Source organism: Chelon labrosus, assembly GCF_963514085.1.
Source record: "Chelon labrosus genome assembly, chromosome: 9".
NCBI lineage: Eukaryota > Metazoa > Chordata > Actinopteri > Mugiliformes > Mugilidae > Chelon > Chelon labrosus.
In genome coordinates this window covers 11,835,290-11,859,619 of record NC_140359.1, presented here as the reverse complement: position 1 = coordinate 11,859,619, position 24,330 = coordinate 11,835,290, and the positions used below count along the sequence as shown (strand labels likewise).

The 24,330-nt window shown below is 42.4% G+C and overlaps 2 protein-coding genes across 2 annotated transcripts; one reads left to right on the top strand and one right to left on the bottom strand.

Annotated features, from left to right (window-relative positions):
• Positions 1–10,988: 10,988 nt before the first annotated feature.
• Positions 10,989–13,845, bottom strand: ido1 (indoleamine 2,3-dioxygenase 1; the record flags this gene model as incomplete). The annotated part of the gene is made up of 10 exons (XM_084551822.1): positions 13,372–13,845; positions 12,815–12,910; positions 12,616–12,735; positions 12,384–12,502; positions 12,264–12,278; positions 12,068–12,167; positions 11,845–11,962; positions 11,715–11,766; positions 11,481–11,629; positions 10,989–11,386 (listed from the first exon to the last, which is right to left on the bottom strand). Exons 1-10 carry the CDS (start codon positions 13,462–13,464, stop codon positions 10,989–10,991), a joined length of 1,260 nt encoding a protein of 419 aa, XP_084407948.1. The 5' UTR covers positions 13,465–13,845.
• A 1,986-nt stretch (positions 13,846–15,831) lies between these two features.
• On the top strand, positions 15,832–24,305 carry rhobtb2a (Rho related BTB domain containing 2a). The gene is made up of 10 exons (XM_084552215.1): positions 15,832–16,286; positions 17,865–18,066; positions 18,210–18,313; positions 18,403–18,588; positions 18,718–19,658; positions 19,759–19,877; positions 20,475–20,625; positions 20,728–20,816; positions 21,537–21,642; positions 22,410–24,305. Exons 1-10 carry the CDS (start codon positions 16,225–16,227, stop codon positions 22,613–22,615), a joined length of 2,166 nt encoding a protein of 721 aa, XP_084408341.1. The 5' UTR covers positions 15,832–16,224; the 3' UTR covers positions 22,616–24,305.
• The last annotated feature ends 25 nt before the right edge of the window (positions 24,306–24,330 follow it).

Below are 24,330 nucleotides of genomic sequence, written 5' to 3'. Positions count from 1 at the left end.
AGATAAGGTGAAGATGTAAAAAAGGCGGCAAGCCTTCTTCAACCTTTGTTGTTTTGTTTAATTTCATCAGTTCCTCTTTCCTTCTCTTGCACCGGTTCTCTAAGCCGATCAGCAAATCAGAACGATTCTGCTGCCGATTCAACATGCTCGATCATCAATGGTCAGACATGGCCAACCACTGGCTTAGCTTGCCCTGGCCTTTACATCAACCAGCAATGGCCAGGAGTATGGCGGAGAAACAAGAGATACTAATGTAACTACGGTTCTATGAATTCGGCTGTGGCTCAGTAGGTAGAGTGGGTTGTCCACGAACCAGAGGGTTAGCGGTTCGATCCCCGGAATGTGCCACATGCCAAAATGTCCTTGAGCAAGACACTGAACCCCCAGAACCTCCTAGATGTGTCTGTGACTGTAAAAGCGCTATATAAAAGCAAGGCCATTTACCAATTCATTGTCTCTGGCAGTCGAGAAGAATGAAATAGAACCTAGGTGGTGTCCAAGAAATGTTTCTTATGCTCCAAGTAAAAATGAAACTCTGTGTTCAGAGGATAGGTTGCAGTCTAAAAAAATAAAGAAATTGAGGACAGATTACCATTAGAATAGAAGAGAAGTGACTGTCAACACACATTGCACAATTCATCAGTGCTTGTGTTTTTACTCTCACTATCAGAGAGAGGAGACAAAATCTCTGCTTACATATAAAAGAAAAAATGGAATTTATAACCTAATATTATTAAATAAACTTTAATGGCATTTTTATCTTGCTAATAGACAATGAATTCATTTACACATAAACATATTTTCTGCTTTTGAATTGGTTACCCTGCTGTTTTGTACCTGTCTTTTTCAGTCGTTTTTCTTGAAATCAAATCCAACAATATTACAAGTTCATGTTCATGTTGATGTTCTGTGCAAAGGTTTCAGACACTTTTTTAGATTTATTTGTGGTTCATCCTGCAGTACACAATAACACCAGACATCAGCCAGGGTCGTAAATAATTATGTTCTGCCACAAGAAGAACAAGACGTCCTGCAACAGATGTTCTGACTCCCCCAGAGTGCTGATCTCAACATCATAAAGTCTTCCTTTATTTTGCAAGAAGAGCATACCTGGCCGACTTGATCCTGTGATCACACCAAATGCTTATTGGGTACTGGTTTTGAGTGCTAAAAGCAAAAAACAAATATGTTCATTAAGGCTAAGTAGGTTGCAATAGTTTTGATAAATGTTGTGTGCCTCTACACAGCCCCACACTCTGCACCAAGCATTACATCCTTTCCACCTAAATCACATTACAAAGCCTCTAATTGGCTTCCAGCGTTGCACCCTGAAACTTCAGACACAACAGGAGCGCGGCGGAACATGCCGGTCTACACGGTCCTCTGTTTATGGAACGAGTTTGTCTGCATGAGACCGTTTAATTCAAGCCGGTGCATGATAATTTCTTCTGGGTCTGCTTGGTGCCAGGCCAGCAGGTGAGGACTACACAACCAGAACACACTACCCCATTATCCAGTCAAGACCTTGACTGTGGCTCCCACATTTTTTGAATAATTTGGCTCATTTCTTGACACACACATGCACACAGGTATACAGTATGTCGACACAGCTACATTTTCCAGACTATTTTCTAGTTATTAAGGAACGGGGTCATTAAGTCTGAATTTTTAAGTGGTTTGCAGACCTTGTGGGATTAGAAACACAAGTTAAAAGGGTTACTTGTGGTTTTGAGTTGTTTTTTTTATTATTATTATTATTCATCACATCCCTGGAATCTCTTCATATGTTTAAGGAAATCAAACTCACCACTTCACTAGCAGCTACACAATTATTCGGAGCACTGTTCAATCTGGATGTTTTTAGGTGAAGATGAAGCACAAGAATCCTTTGAAGCTGGTCAATATGCTGAGGGACAATCTGCTGAATAAAAGCACATCTGTCTCTTAACACTGTTGGTGAACAATGGGGCAGCACATGGACAATATGTCCTGTTCTCTTTTAAATTTCACTCCTCTTGACACACAGTGTCCTGCTACAGCATTAGCATTAAGCTGTTCTAAGAAGGAAACTAAATTTTCTCGTGTTCCTGGACAGTCCTGTTCATAATTACCTCACCCTTTGTGCTGTCACTGGCACGTCATATTCATTTTGCTTTATAACGGTAATTTTGTGTGTTGAAGAAGTCACACAGCGCTCCAGTGTTACTACAGTCTGTTCAGGGTAATTACTTTTTATAGACCTCCCCTGCTTAGAGGCTGATGCTGAAAAGTGAAGATTCGGGCCCCTGCAGCGGAGGATTTACTTCCTGTGTGTGTGCGTTTGTGTGTCCAAATAACACTCTTCTGTCTAGTGACTGTTGCTGCTCCACAGAAAAAGAAAATGAGAAAATGCCAAACGCTGCAAATTTGACATCTAATTTTTACAATCAAGCCTGTTTAAAGTTATTGAATTAGCTCTGGCCAGACTCACTGTCTTGACATTGAAGAGGATCACTTTATGGAATTGTTTTTGGATAAAGGTTTAATTTATTGGCAAGCAGTAACCATCAGCATGCGTCGCTCCACACGAGGAGAGGAAGGACTGGGAAAACAAAACTCTGGGACTTAACTGACTTGATATCCGAATAACTGCCCTCCAATTAATTTAAGCTTATTTTTCACTTGGAATCAGCGACCAGTCAGACATTTGAGTTTTATATCGTTGGATCTGTGGTAGCAGAAGACCATTTTGCACACTTGGGTGTAATAGTTAATATAAATATACAAGCACGGAGGCCCTCTCACAGTACTTAAAACAAGCTCAGTTATTTAATTACATAATGATATACTTACACAACTGAAACAAGGAATAACTTTTCCTTGACTGTCGTATATTTGTACTCCACGCTAAAAAGCCATAAGACTCCACATTTAAGCCTCCCAGAGCAGCAACAATATTACCGTGGTTCCCTGATTTTTGCAATGAAAAATATTTTAGTTCTCAGAACCTAATTCCGTACATGAAAATATCTAACAAGTACATTTGGCAGGCATCTATTTATATGTTTTGCATTAAGCCCACCGTGGAAACTAACAATATTGGCTTCACCAATTTTGTAAATTACATGGTGAAAAGTACAAAGTCTTAAATCTAAATTTGGTTGCTTTTGGCTTAAGTGTACATGTTTTGGCAGAACAAATTGTAATAGTTTGTTTTATGAATACAGGTTTTCAGGACACTGTGCCTTGAGAACAGAGACGAGCAAAGTAAACGCTCGCTGTGTGGACAGCGAAGGGCTGACCTCAAGGTGGAAAGGACAAGAGGTGCTTTATTTGGATCAGTCAAACCAGTGTGTGAAGCTTTGTGTGTATGAACAGCTATATATTTACGTCAACCAGTAATTTTGTTGAATTTGTCATCAAAAATTGTCCTAAAAATTTGCCTGCCAAATTAACTTGTTAAATGTCAACATGTGCGGATATGCTGCCGCTTTAGTGCAGTAGACTGGCTGCCTTAAACTTCAGTATTAAAAGTTGCACAGAAGAGCTTCTCAAGATATGAAACGGCAAAAGCAATTATAATACAGACATCTCTGACTAAAACAACCTTAATTTGAAACCAGCCAGTGAAAAGCATCAGTGTAATGTGATGAATCATAATTGAGAACAGCCAGTCGAGCAGTCGCCAAGGACACCGGACACCGTTAAACGGACTTACAGCTTGTCAGGCCGCTTCTATTGCCTCTATTGCCTGTTAGGTGATCATGCATGATTTATTTCAATCATGAAGTCTGGGCAAACAAAGCAGGATTTCGGGGATGCTAGCGCTGCCTTTGGGCTTCTTTGTAGACATAAATAGTGCAAAACTGGTGAAAGAAGGTGTCGTCCTGCCAAAACAAGCTAGAACAAGTAAGTGAATGTGGCAGAAAGAGCCACAGTCCGATGATTTGTCACTATTTTGCAAAGTACAATTATCATCATTGGCTTATGACACAGTGAGAGTAAGTCAGTGGCCTTCCCTGTAAGTTGCACTTCCTCCCACCTGTATGACCCCGTCTGTCTCCAGCTTGTCTCCCTGATCGGAGCGGCCCAACGTCTGCCTGCCTCCGCTCCGCATGCGAACAAGTCCGGATCTCGCTTGGGAGGAAGGGAAATGTTTTCACTGGGAAGTTTGGGATTAGACAACCATTGCAGGATTCTCATTCCATTTTCAGTCGCTGCAGGGAAGGAAGCCCCACTTTTTTCCTTTTTCTTACATAAGTAAGCCATCACCACTGTGGATTAATGAGCTTTATCCCAAGCAGAAAAAGCAAACTAGTTTCTGTGTCCAAAAGTACAGAAGAAGTACAGAATGTCCCTGACTGAATGGCAGCAGGCTCTGGGAAGAAAGACTCTCTTCTCTCAGTGCCTGGTGATTAACTGCCGTAAATCAATTTTTTGGTGAATTACAGTATTTATCTTTTCACTGCTTGGAAGCCTTTATTAGAAATATGAACCGCCAGTGTTTGTATACTGTCTGTATATCCATGTTTCATTTCTGCTACAGATTTGGCTTGTCACTCAACCTGTGGCTCTGGTGTATTATGCTGGGTTTGAGTGCGGAGGTGTGAACATCCCAGTGCAGACATTATCTCTAGTTCCTGAGGTTATTGGTATTATCTTCGAACACCCACTGTGTAATCTACCCCTGAGCTTATTCATGCAACTCTTATCATGCAGATGAGTGTTTCTGTATGTATCATGGAATACATGCGAGTGGTAGAGGGAGAGATTTCTTTTCCATGCAGGAGATCCCCGGGGAAACTTCCTGTATTTTTGTAACCCGGATGAGAAGCTGTTGATAACATGACTGTGTGGGCGCCAGCGGGGAAGGTGACATTAGCGACAACTCAGAGGAAGAGGAAGTCAATCAGCAGAGAGAGAGAGAGAGAGAGAGAGAGAGAGGAGGACAATAGTGTGGCATGAGAGGAAAGCCAAGTGGGGAAAGTGGGAGTAAACACACACACACACACAGGGTATCTCTGTCTGCAGGTCAGAGGCAGTATGTCAGCGATGTGTCTGCACATGCATGCATGTGCGCTCGCTTGGGCATGGCGTGTGTCTGCTCATTTAAGTGCATTTGCATGTGTGTAAGTCTGTGTGCGATCACGTGTAGGAGTACGTGTGTGTGATCACGCAGTTGTCTATTTCGCACCTGGCCGGGCCAGTAGTGAGTCAGCAGTGCTGAGAGGTTGAGCTATATTCCCTGTCACACAGCCCAAAGTTGTGTTAACCTTTAAGACAAAAGGCTGTGACGTGTGTGGGCTTCTGCTAATCCGGTGAGGAAAACCATCTGAATGTCATGTATTCTTCTAGCAGCCATCACAATCAGATTTAAAACGTGTGGTTGAGGTCTCTCAGGAAACCATTCAGCAAGTCAAATTGAATTGTAAGGGAATTTTGGTCAGTGTGAGTCTTCCTGTAATGTCTTGCACTTTTGTACTTTTTAAAGTTCTGTTGCATTAGTGCATTTATCTGAAGGAGGCCAGGAGAACATGAGTACAATGCTAAGAAGCCAGCTATGGAAGTGACCACAGTGCAACTGTCTTATTGGGACAGTATTTAAACCCTGCAAAGTTTCTGAACAAAAAACAGGATCAGTTACCCCCTACGTTTTGGCTCTTGACAGTCCATCCTAATTACTTTTCCACTAGCTCCACTTGCAGACTCACATTTGTGGTTTTTATTGAAATGCATTGGCAGCTCTGATATGTCATGCTGTTATCATAAGGCTACTGTTTTAACTGGTCCAGTGCTTTGGTTTTTGTATCCTTACTTCTGCTTTACTGTGTGTTTGGCCCCAATAAGTGAATGTTAGCATGCTAAACTAAGATAGTTGATATAGTTAAAATTGCACTCCTGCTTGTGTACACTGATCGGTTGAGTTTATGAATGGAAGGTGCCAAATAAATAGTTTTGCCTTGTCTTCCCTGCTTAACATCAAAGTTGTCACTGCTACCACTCGCAGTGCCATTGCTTCATTTATTGCTGATACTCTTTCTTTCATAACAGAATTACACATAGCCTACCCATATTCAATTTATCATACACTGATTATTTAAGTTAGTTAATAGCTACGAGGAAAAGGGATATTAATAGGCTCTCTCTACTAAAGAATAAACCACACAACAGCCTTTTCTAGTGGTGCTTCTTTCAAAATAGAGCCTGTGTGTTTTCTCTTCGGGTGCAGGCTCATCTTTTTGTTTTGTGTTAGTTTGAAGTGCTCCCATACTTTCGAAGCACAATGTGAAATAAAAGTGCAAATGAATGAAGGGGGGGGGGGGGGGGGGGGGGGGGGATTATGATTAGAGAAGGGATGTGAGTTGAGTGCACGGTTTGTCAGTCTGGCCATAATGCATTGTGTGTTCACTCTGCCAAAAGAATGCGGCCTGAGCGATTGGATATCAGTTTGTTCTCAATGCGTCTTGGGTGTGTTCACACCTGTACGTAGAGCTACCCGCTTGTGATCGGGTCACCCAGGTTTGTACCAGGTGTGAACAGGGATGTAGTCTTGCTAAAACCTATTCCAGTCCAGATAAACGTCACAATGCCTCTCTGTCTAAAAAAGTCACAGGTGACTCATCAAAGCTGGCACAGCATACAATGATTTGGACAGACAGTCTCCAGCTAAACAACTCGCAAGCATATAAGAATAGAACACTATTATTCATCAGTTGCTGAGCCGAGATCATCATTGTGAAAAAAATAAAAATAAATACAGCATGAAGGAGCATCTACTGCCCTGGAAGCACGATGGCTGCAGCGTGACGTGTGCTTTCCTGTCAAGTCAGTGACGTGATCTGGGCCAAATCATCAACACTGGCAACAACAGTAATTCTACACCTGAAAAGCAGCCTTTCAAGCTGGCTGTGAACATGACAAGTTCTTATTTCATGTGGGCATGCTGTTTCAGTCTAGTCAGTGGGGAGGAAGTGATAAAGTCGTTGGAAGATGACTACATCAAACGCCTTTAACCTGCTCTGACGGACCGCACAAGTGATGTACAAAGAGAGATGGGGGATCTTAAAGTGATATGAAAGACGGGGTGGGTGAAACATGAGCTTGATGTCTTGATGTTTGACTCGTAGGCAGGAAAGTATGTTGGAAACTCCACAACAGAGTGCATGTCAGCTGCATTTGCTTATGTTGAAGGAGAAATCTATGGGAACGCTTCTGATGGAAGTAATATAGGAAGGTGATTCACCAGTCTGGAGGGGATCACAGGAGTCACAAACCGCTTTGGAGCACTATGGGTGACTAACCCCTTACCTTGGAGGTAAACTGCCAGCTTTCTTTCACTCAGACCACTAAATTGATATGGGATAGCGGTGCTTATTTCTGCCCTCAAACTGAAGAGGTGTACTTGCTGTACATGTATGGTATGTATAGAACCAAATATAAAAGAACAAAACAAAAGTAAACTCCACGCTATGGATATCAATTTTGAATAATGTGGTGATGACAGCCTCTTGTGAGGATATGTCGACAAAGGTATAAAATCCTATAGGGCCCAGGAATTTACTCCTGACGTGAAAATGCGTTTTGGGTGATCAGATTGCAATCAAATCGTTCTTGACCACATGAAATTACAGATGCAAATGCGCCACAAAGACACAGTGAGGATAGATTATGATCAAATGGGCTTAACTACCTCCAAATGAAGTCGGGGGTGTATTGTGACCACAATGAACACGAGTTTAATTGTAATTGCACTTTAAATCCACGTAACAGCAACCATTAGAAACGCACAAAACCGTTCTCAGATATTAACACGACACTAGACACTTCAAGACGGCGTTATCGGATTATTTATTTTTATCTTTTTCCTGGAATGGACTGAACAGATGATGTGAGCTGGTCATTGGAGATGAATATTAATAACTGCTGTAAGAGTAATACATTTAAAATCATACTGAGGTGCAATAGGGATACGAGATGCCTTTTAGTGCCAGGTGTAAACAAGAGTCTTTTGACTTCTACTCGACTGGTCAGTTTCATTGTTTCCGAAGGCGCCCTGAAACCGACTACTGCTCCAGATCTTTAATTATTAACCATTTAAATGATTAGTTAAAGTGACATGAAATTAAATTACATATTTATTTATTTATTTTACTAATTGATAATGCCAGTCCTTTTTAATCTATATCTAGAGTACAAGCTTTTAAAATCTATTTTTCATAGTTTAAACTGAAGGGATTGGGCTATTGATCAGACATTAAAAGCAATGAGAATATCTTGCTTCCAGGAATAATAATCTATAATTCACGGAACGCTTTGACATTTTATAAGCTAAAAATCAATCAGTTATTCAAGATGGTAGTCATCAGGCCTACTGATGATGAAAATAATTGATGACTGCTACCACCTTGCCTGAGGTGAGTGTTAATTACTTGACTCACAGAAAACATGGAAGTGGTTTGAAGACTCAAAACTAGATTTTGAAAAATGTTTCCGCGTACTAGACGGAGCCACAGATGGAGGATCTGGCACAGCTGCTATTCTACTTCTGCGGATTAGATTTCTCACAGATGTTTATTTTCTCCAAATTATACAGATTCAACTGAGATTGAGTTGTCTTGGGGCTTTTTGGGGCTTCCTCGCCAGGTTTATAATTCAGCCTTGAGTAGATCTCAAATCAGTTGAACTCAGGGTGTGTCCGAACAGTAAATAATGAAGATGTGTCTGACGTTTGGGTGTGTAGACGGAGATGTTTGACAAAGACTGCGAAGTCGAGATGAGTGGAAAGTGGAAGAAACACCCACCCAGTTACCTACTGTGCCGTACATGCAGCTCATAATTCCCAGCTACACCCGTCGTGTGCACGCCAAAGACAATCAGTCCCTCCCTGCTGCCATGCAGGCTGCTCACTCACAGGGTGAGAAAAGGTCCTGGGTTTGCTTGGCTTGAGGTACGCAGCAGCATCATAAATTCAGAAATAACAGAATCCAGGATATCCTGTGGTTAACCACCAAGGCACAGATATCCGATTGTCTAACCAAAAGGACAGCCCTCGTCTGTAATCCTGTCGGCTCTGATAGATGGAACATGGATGTTTTAGTAGATTTCATGAAAACAAGCATGACTCCAGATGCCCTTTGCCATGAGGGAAATCACGTATTAATTTCTTGTTAGCATTTTCCTTGTGAATTCACACTCGGTTGGAACAGCAGCTCTGAACTCAAAAATGACTATATAATGGCAAAAATGGACATTTTGCATACCTCTCTTTTTGTCAGTACAGTACAAATGATACCTAAAGCAGGTGTGTGCATGCATATCTATGTGTCATGTCCTACAGTGAAACCAGCCACGTGAAACTTCGGTGACCGTGCTGGCCCAGCCCCGACTACACAATGAAGACATCCTTAGAGATGGCCTATGTTTACTGCTGGGTTGTCAGGGAGTCCTCCACATACATGGCAATAGGGAAAGGGGTTATTTGTTTTGGCTATGGAAGAAGGCTCTAATCAGATCACTGTAATGTGAACACAGTGTTTGTTCTCACCATCAGTGTGTAGTTTCTGTTCACCTTTCACCTCCTCACCCCAGATCCCCTCTGTCATTCTGTAGGAACTGTTCCTTGTGTTATCTGAGATGAACAAAAGCCCAAATGACTTCCAACCCAATAGCTGCTTAATTTAAAACTTTTGTCTTCACACACACTTCAAAAATCTTTGACATTTATCCCCCTTCACCAACATTATGTAAGCGCTTTCTCTCTTCTCTTTTGCCCCTCTATTGCGTTATAGCCAGCATGTGAAAAGAAAGAGTGCAAGATAAAGTAAAGTTGGGTGGAAATCGTCATGTCAAATGGCCACATCGTCCGTCTTATCTGATGTCGCAAGGCTGTTATTGTAATGAAACACCCGTGGAGATGAGCCAGGAAAGGTGAAGATTACACAGCATGAGCCATTCGCGGCACAATCCATCCCTTCATTGCGCTGGGTTTTCCACATACACCCATGCACCCAGTCCAGGAAGTGTGGCGGGGCATGTGAGGGCTGAATGAGGGCTGGAGAAGGAAGGCAGGAGAGCTGAGGTAACCACCCTGATAAGTGATGCATCTCTGCACTGCATTGTGCATTGTGCTTCGACATGACAACCCCACTGAATCCCCCATGAAGCAGAACTGTGGAGTTAAGGCACAACAAAGGACGGTTATTTTCTGAGGTCAGGTTCCAGCCTGTTGATATTTCAGTACGAGGAGTGTGAATTTCAATATGTCTTCAAATGACTATAATTAATCATGAGCATGGGCTATTATTAGTATTGAGTCAGTTTTGTTTGACAAGGCCAAATCAGTGGCTTGCATGCCTTTGGTGCACTCAACTATACTTCACTGTAATAGCTTTTAAAAGGAAGCTCTATTATGATACTGTCCTTACTGCCCTTTAGTGCCCTTCCATGGTTTCACCAGGTATTGCAGTACTATCAGCCTATTGAGTTGACATCTAAAAATGTCTGTCAGTATTATTATCTATACTTTCAACCCCGTAACCTTTATGATTAAATAGTGAGGATTAGCTGTAGAAGTCAAACCTTATTTCTTATTTCTAAAATATATCACTTTGTCCAGAACTAAGGCCGTTTAGTGATGATTTCAGCTAATGTCCAAATGTCCCCTCCATATGTGGGTTTGGAACAGATGCCTGATGAAGTTTTCGCATTCCAGTTCAGATTAAAGGAGGAATTAGTGGTCGCATGTAACTGAAAGTAAAAGCATTGGTTTGCATTATGGTTTGCGCTGAAATATGGGTATCACTCGTGTCTTAAACTGAGGTTTGTTTATGGACACAACAAAGCTACATGTAAGACAAGCAACAGAGGCCTTGCACGCTCGTTCTGCCAAAAGTCATCATTTTAATGGACACAAAAACCAGCGTGTAGAGAGATCAGAGTTGATTTACTGGCAGTATTATGTGTGATACTTGATGTACTTTGCTGCGTAACCTCAAGCATGACAGTTCACATCAGCTGTGATGTTTTATGTCTCTGCTCGTCTCAGGCAAGAGGGCCTCTTTTGTTTGGTCCCTCACAGTTTTTAGGAAGCTCATGATGCCAGAGCCACCGGTGCCCCTCTCCTCCAGTGCTGCTGGTGCTCTGCTGATCATCTCCCCGTTCGAGTCTTGGTTCTGGTCACGGAGTTGCCGGGCACGGGCAGCGGGTACGGTGATGAAGCGGCTGACGACGTTGATGTGGTAGCTGCGTAAAGCCAACAGTTTTGTGACACAGAGGTGAAAGGCCTGGTTTAGTCGCTCACTGGCCTGCTGCTGGACAAAACTCCTCAGGGAGGGTTGCGAAGAAATGTCCTGGATCAGTTTCTTGTGGGAAGGAGGCATGTAGTTCCTCATACGGGTGAGAAAGGAACCTGAAAGGAGGCACCACAGAGAATCCTTCACATTCACCTCAAGCACTTTTTAAATAAATAACTTGTGTAAAGGGCAAATTAGCTGCCATCTCACCACTTTTGGCTTCATGTTTAACTCCCAGAAGTTCATCAAAGCAGTGCAGCAGACTACTTTGTGCAGCACTTCCTCCTGAAAACTCCATGGGCTCGGTCTGGACCCCTTCATAAACCAGCCCGTTTGGCATAGACGGATTGTCTTTCCATCTATGCAACATACAATGATTTTGGGCATGGGTACACACACATTGCAAATAATAATGCAGTAATATCAAATAATAGATGTTTGTACCCTGATAGGTAGATCCTCATAATGCCGTAGAAGACTGAAGGCTCCACGTAAACTTAAGCAAAACAACATCAAAATACTTGTCACGTGATGAAATTGAATGCATTGACATTATATCTCTGAATCACTATACCATGCATTAACTTGAGTGCATCTGTCATGTCCTGCATAGACTGGCTGATGTCCTCGAGGGCTCTGGTAACAGCGTCCGTGTCACCACACCTGATACCATTGATCACAACGGGAATGCTCTGCAACACAGGTACACAATGGCTTTGTCTGAAATTTCTTCAAATGATCTCCTTCAGGTGTTTTTTTTTTTTTTTTTTTTTTTCCACATTTTGATACATCTTCACCCTCAGTGCAGGAACTGCTGCCAGCTCCACCAGCAGAGTGACCATGAAGAAACCTCGGACGCTGTCTCCACCCGGGAGGCTGACCAGCAACTCCAGGTTCCTGTTTGACCCAAATGAGCCAATAAACTTTGCATACTTTATAGTGTGCCGGTGCATTGTGAGGAGACGAGCGGATTTGAAGTAAAAATATACTCACTCCATGTCGAAGGGCCTGGCACAGCATATATAAAGATCAGCATGGAGAAAGAAATATGTCAGATTTATACCCTGACGTGAATATGGGATGTAATCAGACTACTTGTAGGAGATACCTTACCCCTCTGGATCTTTCTTTCTCCAGTTTGCCAAAACTGCATCTGCATGGGTGAGAATTGGGGGAAGTCCTAAGCGCTGTGATACCTCACAGTATGGGACAGCCAGGTTACATGGCAGTTTCTTAAGAGAAAATTTTAAAAACAGAAAGTCATGAATGGAAAATGTTTATTGTAGGGAAACTGGTAGCGGAAAGACAGACCAAAAGAACAGCTGACAGACAGATACAGAGTTACCTGAACTGTGTCGTTCTCTCCCTCCTGCCAGACATAGCCCATTGTCATCATGCTGAGGGCCAGGTGTGCCAACCGTAACTCTCTATGTTTCTGCAGAAACTTGCTGCTCAGCGGTGGCATCTGGACAGAATGACAGCTCTGAGCCATGGCTCCATAAACACAGTGAACTCCTGACAATTTATCACCCTCCCCCTTGTACCTTGTTAATGTGAGACCGCAACTCGTGCGAGTCCACAAGCTCTGGGACTCGCATGGCAATATCCATCCATGGCCGGTAGTAAGGTGGAAGCTCTTCCTTTGAATATGTGTGGGGGAAAAAGATAAAATAAAGCCCAACAGTGCACAGATGTGAAGATGCATCCAACAATCAAGCACATTTTGATTTAGAATTGTAAGGCCTGTGCTTTATGTTGTTATACTCTGTGCACAGTGCCCTTAAAATTGGCAAAGGGTTTAAACAAAATGTGCTTTTGTGAATGCACACAAGTTTAGGAATAATAGCTCAATACACAAAACAAACATAAACAACACCAAATTTCAGTTGCTCTCAGTGAATACCACCAGCTACGAATTCAGTTTTATAACTGCTAAACTTTTTTGTGTGTCTCTATGTAATAAACTGTATCATTGGCAATTTCTAATTCAACAATTTAAATATCACCCACAAGTTAAAGTTTCCTAGAAGCTGGTATTTCACTGCGACTGCAGCATTAATGATAAAGAAAATCTAGACTGCATTTGAGCGTTCCCACCTACCAGCGGCTCAGGAATAATGAAGCCAAATTCTCCAGAGACATGGTAGGAGTCCAGTGAGAAAGGAGCTTTGGGATCTCTTTCAGCGGAAGCCATAGCGAAGATAACACAAAACCAAAGAAAGCAATGATCCGTAGACAACCTGACTGGACTCTGGCACTTCTAAGCTGTTGTCAACTTGCTTACACAACATTTAACCCTGACTTCCTGTCTTGCTCAATTCCAAGTAAAGAATGGCAAATCAATATCGAGCTCTGTTTTGTAAATCATTCTGAAGAAGTGATTCACAATTATCATTTTTACTGTTCTACAAGCATGAGATTTACCACACTCGTTGTAATGGGAAGATGACACCCATGTGTATATGTAACACTGCACCTTTTCAGGTTTTCTTGCAAATATGTAAAAATATGTTCTTTAAGGAAGGCGGAATCGCACTTAATAAAACTTTTCACAACTAATTCAAAGAAAAGCATTTTAATGATCAAACCTAAAAATATGTATACAAGTCTAAGAACACAAATAGCTTATTCTCTTTTCTTCATATTAATTGACAGACTGCTAGCTTAAACACAATTGTTTTTTGTTTGTTTCTTTAAAAAAAGCACATGTGTTATACTAATTGTATATGATTTGTGTTTCCATACAAATCTTCTTTTAGTTGAATGTATCAGACCTAAACATAAGGAAGGAAAGGAGGAAATGTAGGCTGTCAGCGCTATCTGGTGGAGCAGACTGAACACTGCAGGAGTAAAATAGACTTGCTTACTGTACGTAATATACACTGTATACAAAAAAGAAATCACTGCCTGAGTTCAGAATCCTTTACTGCTCCAGGACACCACCAAAAGTTCATTTCATGGTGACAACTTTTCAGTTGTCATTTGGGAATTGTAATGGACAAAACAGAAATGCATGAGGTTATAAATCTGTTCAAGCGTCACAAAACGATCTTTGTTCGGATCAGCAGTTCTTTCACAACAGTCGCAGTTCGGCTTTGGCTTTAAAGGTTTATAAAATTTGCAAGTGTAAAGGTCAACTGTAATGTGATCCTGTTGGTGCTGGAGCAGAGTTAAGACGTACAAACACTGCCCTGCATTGTTGGCAGTTTCAATGACTTAGAACAGGGCAGAACGGACTGACGAAGGAAAAAGATAAAATAGCTCTTGAGATTGTGGTTCGCTGCAGATTTTTAGGCTTTTCTACGTCTGAGTCTGAGAACAGGCTCAGTGCATCTAAAGGGAGAGGAAACGAATGCTGTTTCTCTGTCAGTGAAAACTACCTCTGGGGTAGGCCTTCCACCATCTGTGCATGATGGCTGTCAGCACCTGTGAGTGGTAAGTAGCTTTTTATTTATCACACAAGAAAGTACACTGCCTCAGAATACTAAACAATAGCTACTGCTAACAACAAGAGCTGTTGGTGTTTGTGTTGTTAAAGACAAGTCATCAATGCCGTGTTTCACTTGTCTTGGATAATGGCAAATGTGTGTTAATAAATGTGAAATAAATGCAGTAATTGTAACTCTAAAATTATAACATGGCTCCAACTATGTTCTTTTCAGCTGTAGTGAATGCACTTTTTAGTGTTGAGAATTTACTTTTGTAAAACCAGTGATTCATAGTGACTTAAATAGTCTGAATTACACTGGGATGTTATCAATATTCACAAATAACAATATCTGGGTGTAGAAAAAGGACATATGACTGCTTTGAGACATTGTCAGCTGATGAGGTTAGTGATCCAGTTGACTGCAATCTGTCAGTTTAATGCAGTAGTAGAATAAAATGTAGTAGATAATGTAATAGGAGACCTGTACAAGCGCATTGTCCCGTGATCAGATGATTTGCATGTATTTACCTTTTACACTGCTCTTAAATGATGCAGCGAGACATGTATCCAGTCAGGCAGTTTTGGTGTTCGTGAGCCAGTCACCCAGTGCCCTGTTCTCTATAGGCTATATATGGACTATACACCGATCAGGCATAACATTATGACCACTTTCCTTATATTGTGTAGGTCTCCCTTGTGCCTCCAAAACAGTTGTGACTCATCAGAGAATGGACATGGGCCTTCTGAGGGTGCCCTGTGGTGTCTGGCAACAGAATGTTGTTAGTGGGGGCCTTTGGGTGCTATGGGTTGAGGGGAGGGGCCTCTGTGGATCTGTCCAAAAGTTTTCGATCATTGTATTTTCACAAGATAGTCAATGTTATGTACTCCTACTGTCTGTAGTCATAATGTTAAGCCTGATCAGTGTATATGCACAAGTTAATTGCTATTTTCTCCTGGAGGGCCCCATCTGTCCCAGTTGAAGTCTAGTAAAGCCACTACTACACTTACACTATCAGTTATAAAGGAAGCTAATTCTTCATGCAGAAGTGCCCACTTTGTTCAGCTCTAAATGGTAGAAGGGTGTATATTAGTCACATTCACACAATAGTTTTTAAACTGTGCACTGCAGACTTATTTTAAGGGAGAGGTCAAAGCATGTTGGTGCTAGACTCCATAGGCCGCTTATGGGCTGTGGAATGAGATTTGCGCGACTTTAAAGTGGATCAGTGTTTTGTAATGAATGGGTTTTTTTTTTTTTTCGACTGTGCGCCTGCCTATTATTAGCTACGGAGGCCTTTACAGTAAGTGGAGGTGGCTCCATGACGGTCAGGGCTGTAGCTCTGCAAAGCACCGACAGGCTTCAGATCAGCGTTTTCCCGGCAATGCAACCGGATTCGTCGTCGCACTGATCCGGAGGACTCCTAACAGGAACATCTGCGGTCGGCCGGCTATTCTCAAGCCTCGCACACCTCGCCTTGAAGATGAAGTTAAACACGAGCCGCCGACAGGTGCAAGCTGCATCCGATGGAGCCCTGCTTCGTATCTCGTTCATCGACCAACTCGATGCAGCACTTCCTTATGTTGCGGTAAGGAGGGCTGGCTACATTCATTACAGAGGCATCGGCCCGGGTATTACAGCTTGTCGCTGTTTTTTCACGTTACAGTCGGAGCAGGATAAACAGGCTCAGGAGTCAGTGACGGGGCGTTACATAACGCGTAATGCAGCAGAGCCTCATGACTAGTGTCTCGGTGGTGGAGGGACTGTTCGGTCCTTCTGGTAGGATATGCACTATTTTATCATTTCTGTTATGGCTGATAAATGTGGCTGCAGTCTTATTCAGCGCCCATGTATTTAAGATGACTCGCTGCATGGGTTTTTAATCTAGCTGACCATTTTAAAAATCTGATGAATTATTTCGGGAGTTGCGCAGCGTAGACTGTAACAGGAAAGGGCACATGAATGAGCAATATTAAAGGCGTTGTATCTCTTTAGTTTTTATACAGGCCCAGTCTAAGGTCACTGTTGTTTATGGCTTAAGAGAGGGGAGCCTATAGGGATGCAGATCGTGCAGTCAATGAAAAGCTGATTTTATGAATGGCTGCAAGTGACCGCTGCAAGAAAAAAAAAATCATAGTGATAGTAGTACTTAAATGTACAATTCTGGCTGTAAGAGATCTGTTTTCTAATCATACCATCTCTGTCCTCTGGTTGAAGTGTTAGTTGCTTTAGAAAGGTGGCATTTATTCTTGATACTGAACTACTTGGGGTTCATCGTGTGCAGAAATACTAGTTGACCTCATTCTTAAGAAAATTGCCACAGCTTGTCTGAGAGTCGAAATATGAATGATTTCAAGGAGGAAGGGGGCGAAACTGGAATGGATGCCTGGTGTCTTGATCTAGAAGTGAAACCAAAGTTTGGGACATTCACTGCACCCAGTTTGATGTCCGGAGGTTAGAACTAAAATGAGGTTGAGCTGGTCTTACATGTGACCACTGTGCTATTTTATATTGTAGCTACTGTCCGTTAGATGCACAGAAATCTGTATCAGTATGACATACAGATGATTACCTGACACAAGCACAGTCTACAGTTCCCTTGGAAACCAGTCTGGGTACATTCATCATTAGCCATCAACCACTTTCAAGATACAGAAATAGCCTCTTAACCCATTCCTTCCATTTCCTTTAATGAAGGTGCATGCATATGTATGTCACATACCTTGTATTGATTGCAGTGTAATAGGGTTGAGATGACGTAAGCTTTAAAGAAAGGCTGCTGGGCCTGGTCTGTAAAGAAACAATGAAGGGCATTTTGGCTTGCAGATGGTTGAATAGCTGATAGATATCATTTGGATTACAAGGGCCCTTTTGAACACACAGCAGATAAACATTTTCACTGCTGGTTTGACGTCAAGTCTAAGGTTCCTTTTTTGTTTGCTTGTCACTTTAATTTTTTTTCTATCACAGGAACGAGTACGGGGAAGTTGTGAATGGGCACAGGGAAGTCACGAGACCATCCATTGATAGCTCTGCAGGCAGAATGAGCAGTGCAGAGGGGGGCTAGTCAGTGTCTGTATTGACCTGTGTTCCTGTAGCATCCGGGACCGTAGTTTAAGATTCCCAGTGCTGATGCAGCTGTCTGTGCATCTTTATATTTCGACAGGTCCCCGCTGACAGATGCTGATATGGACTATGAGAGGCCAAACGTTGAAACTATCAAGTGTGTGGTGGTAGGAGACAATGCAGTTGGAAAGACGCGCCTTATCTGCGCCCGGGCCTGCAATGCCACCCTTACTCAGTACCAGTTACTTGCTACACATGTGCCCACAGTCTGGGCAATTGATCAATACAGAGTATGCCAAGAGGTGAGTATGCAAGCTCATAACTATACACCCATTTACCTGCAGTTTTTTAAAAACAAAATTGTATAATTTTGACCTTTAGAATTACAATAATTCAGCTGATTTTCAGATACTGGTGGTTAAATATCCTAAACATCTCTTATTAGGTATTAGAGCGCTCCAGAGATGTAGTGGACGACGTCAGCGTGTCCCTTCGGCTCTGGGATACTTTTGGAGACCATCATAAGGACCGGCGCTTTGCATATGGCAGGTGAGAGAGCATCAAATGCTCAGTGCAGGTCTAGTACTTGCTTTGCTGCAGTCTTAGTAAAGACAATTTCCCTTGTGGCTTCCCTTCAGGTCTGATGTTGTGGTACTATGCTTCTCAATCGCTAATCCCAACTCTCTGTACCATGTGAAGACCATGTGGTACCCTGAGATCAAGCACTTCTGCCCCCGTGCTCCTGTCATCTTGGTAGGATGTCAGCTGGACCTGCGCTATGCAGACCTGGAGGCAGTGAACAGGGCAAGGAGGCCTTTAGCTAGGTACTGGCACTTGTATTTAATGTCTATGAACGCAAGGCATTCAAAGTTTTATGTTAGAGAAGAAGTGAGAGAATTTTGTTGTGATTTACTCTTTGCTAATTGCCTTTGATATATTTCCTTGTTTTTCAGGCCCATCAAATCAAATGAGATTCTACCTCCTGAGAGAGGCCGAGAGGTGGCCAAAGAGTTGGGAGTGCCATATTATGAAACCAGTGTTGTTGCTCAGTTTGGAGTCAAGGACGTCTTTGATAATGCTATCCGAGCCGCACTCATTTCCCGCCGCCACCTGCAGTTTTGGAAATCTCACCTCAGAAATGTTCAGCGGCCTCTCCTTCAGGCGCCCTTCCTGCCACCGAAACCTCCCCCACCTATTATCACTGTGCCTCCTCCCCCAACCACCACAGAGGAGCATCCAGTCGGCCTGCTGGAGGACCCACACTGTGCTGACGTCATCCTGGTCCTGCAGGAACGACAGAAAATCTTTGCACACAAGATATACCTGGCGACTTCTTCTTCAAAGTTCTATGACCTCTTCATCATGGACACACAACATGAGGAGACTGAAAGGCCCCCTCGTGGTCCTCTCTCTGGCAGAGAACTGCTGATGCGCGCTGCTAGCTTTGATGTTTGTGAGAGCAGCGATGATGGAGACAGGGCCAACCTGAGGGCCTGCACAAGTGATGGGACCTTAAAAGACTCTGAGGGGGCGCGGCGGGGTAGGCTGCTCTCCTCGTGGAGCCGAGCCTTTGTCAGCATCCAGGAGGAGCTGGTAGACGACCCTCTAACTTACAACCCCAGGCCTATGACTGTAGTGCACATGGACCAGTCCATGCAGCTTGGTCCATTTCGGGCAGTACTTCGCTACTTGTATACCGGACAGTTAGACGAGAATGAGAAAGAGCTAATGCACATTGCACACATTGCTGAGCTGCTGGAGGTCTTTGACCTGCGCATGATGGTGGCAAACATACTTAACAATGAAGCCTTCATGAACCAAGAAATCACCAAAGCCTTCCATGTACGGCGTACAAACCGAGTCAAAGAGTGCTTGGCCAAAGGCACATTTTCTGGTAAGTAAAAAAAATAACTAACCATGCGTGTTCATGTGTCCTCCTTGAAATATATGGATGTACACGTGAGGTGTTGTCAGCGTCTTACTATGCGTTGCAGATGTAGTATTCAAGCTAGATGATGGGACGATCATGGCGCACAAGCCTCTGCTGATCTCTAGTTGTGACTGGATGGCAGCTATGTTTGGTGGGCCTTTTGTGGAGAGCTGCACTAAAGAGGTAAATCAAATACAGGCTAAAATCAGCAGTACCTTCTGAGACTAGAAAGCATTTAAAATTTAGATACAATTACACAAAGCACACTAGTGTAACAAAGATCAATGTACTGTATGTACTGACCAAAACAGAGCGCCTGTGGGTTATTGGTTTGCCTACAAAGTATAATTTAATTAGAGGACTGCAAATCTGTTCTAATACAATTAAGGTGGCTTTGTGATCCAAACATATAGTTCTCTTGGCTCTGTTACCTTGATTTTGTACTCTGAAAGAAAATATTACTGGATATCATGTACGAGAAGAAATGCTTCCGCTAATATATGGAGGATTTAAAAGCTGTAAGGTCAAAAATCACGTGGCTCTGCAAAGCTATTTTTAGAAGTATTATCAGCTCAGAGACAGTTGGAGACAAAAGGTGTTTTTATATTTTGTTTCTATTGATGGTAAAGAAGAACTCAAATTACAAAATAAATTAGAAAAGAATAGAACTAACTTACTTTAATTCTGCCTCTTTTTTTATTATCATTGTTTTTAAAATGCAAACCAGCAAATGCCATGAGCTCCTAAGTCATGTCTGTGTCGTATGTTCCTGTTTCTCAGGTGCTGTTTCCCAACACAACTCGCAGCTGCATGAGGGCTGTGCTAGAATATCTCTACACGGGGCGGTTTTGTTCTCGGCCTGACCTGGATGCAATGGAGCTTATTGTTCTTGCCAATCGTCTTTGCCTCCCGCACTTGGTTGCACTTACAGGTATTATATTCGGTATAGTTATTGCCCTGTAAACTACAGGATTGTATTACACAAAATCATTGTGCGTGTTTCCACATCAGTGAGCTTTTGTGTTTCTTTCAGAGCTCTACACAGTAACAGTATTCACGGAGGCAGCGATGATGGGGACTGACATTGATGGAGATGTGCTGGTGTACTTGGACATGGCCCAGGTAATTTGACCTGTCAGACATCTCCAACAGGGCACGTAAAAGTACCTATTTAATGCTTTGGCATAATGAGGGGTTACTTGGAGGCTGAAATAATCTTTACACCCAGTAGGTGGGGCCAAAGAAACACTTTTATTTTTTAGGCTGCAATATGCTACATCACTTTCAGCACTTAGGTTTATCCAATTACTCAGACCCAGATGTGCTTCATGTGTTATTTTCCCCCAAGCTCGATCTCATCAGTCTCATGTACAAGGCCAGATTACAAACCAGGCAAAGACCACATGTTCATGTTGCAGCAATCTGATTAATATCTAATTTATTAAGTAAGATGCAAAAATCCTAAACCAGTGGAGCGCTCGTTGTCGTGGCATCATTGTTAACTTGACCCTGGTCATATATTCAGTAGCTACTTTCTCAATTTCAGCTCTACTTTGACACTTTCACTTTCGTTTTCACAGCTGCTATACTATTGCCTGTGGTAAAAATTAGTATTCTGGTGCTAACGTGCCAGTGCTAAAGCTCCTCAATGCAACTAAAGAATTTACATGAAACACCAAACATGACTTTCTGAATGTGAGTCCACTGTACTGTTGTCTGCTATAAATGAAAGTCATTTTTTTCATCCACTGATTAATGCCAATTGCATTTAATCCTGCCCATATAGTAGCTCAAATACTGAGATCACACTCAAAAATGACAGTATGGTTTTTGTATTTACAGTTCCACGGTGCTCAGCAGCTCACTGGTTGGTGTCTTCACCACATCTGCACTAACTACAACAGTGTGTGTCGCAAGTTTCCTCGAGACATGAAGGCCAAGTCCACAGGTAACATACATGATGTGATACATGCTAGTACAACTTTTAACATCCTCTTATTCGTACTCAGTGCAAAAAACACAAAACAAAACAACAAAAGCAACACAAAACAAAAATGCTTTGGCGTCACACAAGCTTGAAACCTGTGTGTCACGATTCCTGGTCAGGTGGGACCCAAATGCAAGACACAGTGGGATGAGGCAACAAAATGTATTTAATGAAAACTTGCAAAAACAGGAAACTAAAGGTGCTGCACTTGCGGCAGGGTAATCTAAGAACGCAAGTTCAAAAACAGGTGAGAACTGCAACCAAGATGAAAACTAAGGAACAGGAAGAAGCACGAGTACAAGACAAACAGGGTAACGTCGCAGGACAGGGGAGAGACAGCAGACAACACGACAGAGAACAAAGGGAATGGCAGGACTGTGGGCAGAGGGGTGACGAGACACAGGTGGAAATAAGGAGGGCGGAGAAAACAATCCAACAATCAAAAGGGGGAAACACAGGAAGTAACACAAGACAGGAAACACAAAGAAGAACTTTACAAAATAAAACAGGAAACACAAAGAACAGGCTCACAGGAAATATTCAAAACTCAACCATGACACTATGTCTCTTGTGACCATTTGCAGGAGATTAAACTCAGCAAACCCATTCTCTCCCAAGTATTGGTTCATGCCTGAACTGTATTGGTCTTACCAATAATGCAAAAAGACAATCAATATCATCTGAAACTCACATGGCATCTTTGAATTAATGAAAATGTTTATTCACAGAGAACCAAGAATACTTTGAGAAACATCGCTGGCCACCTGTGTGGTACCTAAAAGAGGATGACCACTACCAAAGAGCACGCAAAGAGCGGGACAAGGAGGACTACCTGTACCAGAGACGCCAATGTAAACGCAAGTGGCTCTTCTGGAACCTTCCTTCCTCCCCTAGTTCGAACTCTCCATCTTCTGGCTCATCTGCTGTCATCTGACCAAGTGATAAGGGGAGGTCCACTCCAGAGTGGGTCAGTGTTGATGCAAGCTGTAAAAGGTAATATAGAAGATAAGTACTGCTGGCTAGGTACACCCCAATTATTCAGGCACACAGTTTCTTCTCCTGACTGTTTGCCTCTGCAGTCAAACACCTTTCCGAGTTTACTTGGTCGGCTCAGTCTGTTGTTCAAAGTAATGAGTTTTGTTCCTTAGATTTTCAGCTTTGTATACATACGACTCAGATCTCAGTGACTTGCTGACAAACGGCACAGGCGCAAACATGAAGTCGTATGGATTGTTATATGTTCCACCACCTGAGTTTTAAGTTGAAAAAAAAATAAATAGGACTCTGCTGGTACAGAACTTTCCACCTCTGGTCATAATTATCATAACAACTTGAACTGATAACCAAGTGCTGCTTATCAGCTGCAACAACCAGCAATTAAACACAGAACTTAAGTCTCAGAGATATAACACTTTGCCCTTAAGTGTTTGTACAATCTACTAAACCATGTGTACAGTATGATCTCAACAACAGGATGTACCATTAGCACGGCCTGCCCAGAATTAGTTACTGGAGTCATACATTCTAACCATACTTACTCTGACCACGTATGCATAAATTAAAAATACTGGCAACTTCTACTCCTGTTAATTTCTGTACAGTCATTCTGTGTTTGAATGTTTGTGTACAGCTTGCACAGCTAAAAGTGATTGGACACACTCAGTATTTATATATTGTGATCTTGTGATTTGAGGCTTCTTGTCAAAAAAGGGCTTAAGTTTACATGAATGCATTCAGTTTCCTGAGACACAGGAGATCCCAAATCAAGGAAAATATCTGTATTTTCTGTAAAATGCCAGCAAAACCAAACTGGATCAATAATATTTTGCTATGAGATGCTTGATGAGGCTTGTCAGCACACGTTTCCCGACTCTGATTCAGTTTTACGTTTGAGTGGTTCTTCTTGACCACTGTCATCCCGGAAAGCAAGACATAATATATCTCACAATCAACAGCAGTGCATCCAGATCTGAAGTGGACATTACCATCCCTCCTTGACTATGGCGTACCAACCACTGGTGGCAATCTGGCCTTTAGAGATTTGCTTTTGTTTCTCAGAGGATGCCCCCTGACTGTCTACACTACGCTATGTAAGACTTGTACATGAAAGAGGCTTCCTCATGCTCGGGTGAACTCATCCACGCTCTTCTACGCACCTCGGGCACTTTCTTGACTCCTCTCCACAGAGACACACACAAGAACCTCCAGTGGAAGCATTGTGGCAAATGGCACTAGAGACAGTATGGTGTCGTGACGTGCTGCATTTTTAAAAAGGAACTGGCGAGGATACTAAAACAAGACAATTAAAAGGTTTCTAAGGACAGTTGAGAAGAGGTTTAGACCATTTTTGTTGATTTATTTTGCACACCTTACAGTATATGTTTAAGATTGTCATTAACTGTTGTACTTGATTGTAGGATGGGCTGCAGCATTATTTGGATTTGTAGACTTGGTGCTCAGTGAAGATGGGAAGTATTGTAAATTATATAAAAAAAAATACAGGGATGGACTGCAAGTAGCTTGCACCACTCTAAATGTGCTGTTACCTAATGTTGTGCACTGCAGGCAGTGAGCGGAATCATACAGTGTTACTGAGTAATGCATATGCTGACTTATCTGACATGCGTTTAGTTACTGTGCAGCTACAAA

What these genes read in the sequence shown, in the direction of transcription:
- rhobtb2a (XM_084552215.1), top strand. Translation starts at nt 16,225, where the DNA reads ATGGAGCCCTGCTTCGTATCTCGTTCATCGACCAACTCGATGCAGCAC. An exon ending in TGTACTTGGACATGGCCCAG is followed by an intron (nt 20,817 to 21,536) that starts GTAATTTGACCT and finishes TTGTATTTACAG; the next exon opens with TTCCACGGTGCTCAGCAGCT. An exon ending in CATGAAGGCCAAGTCCACAG is followed by an intron (nt 21,643 to 22,409) that starts GTAACATACATG and finishes GTTTATTCACAG; the next exon opens with AGAACCAAGAATACTTTGAG.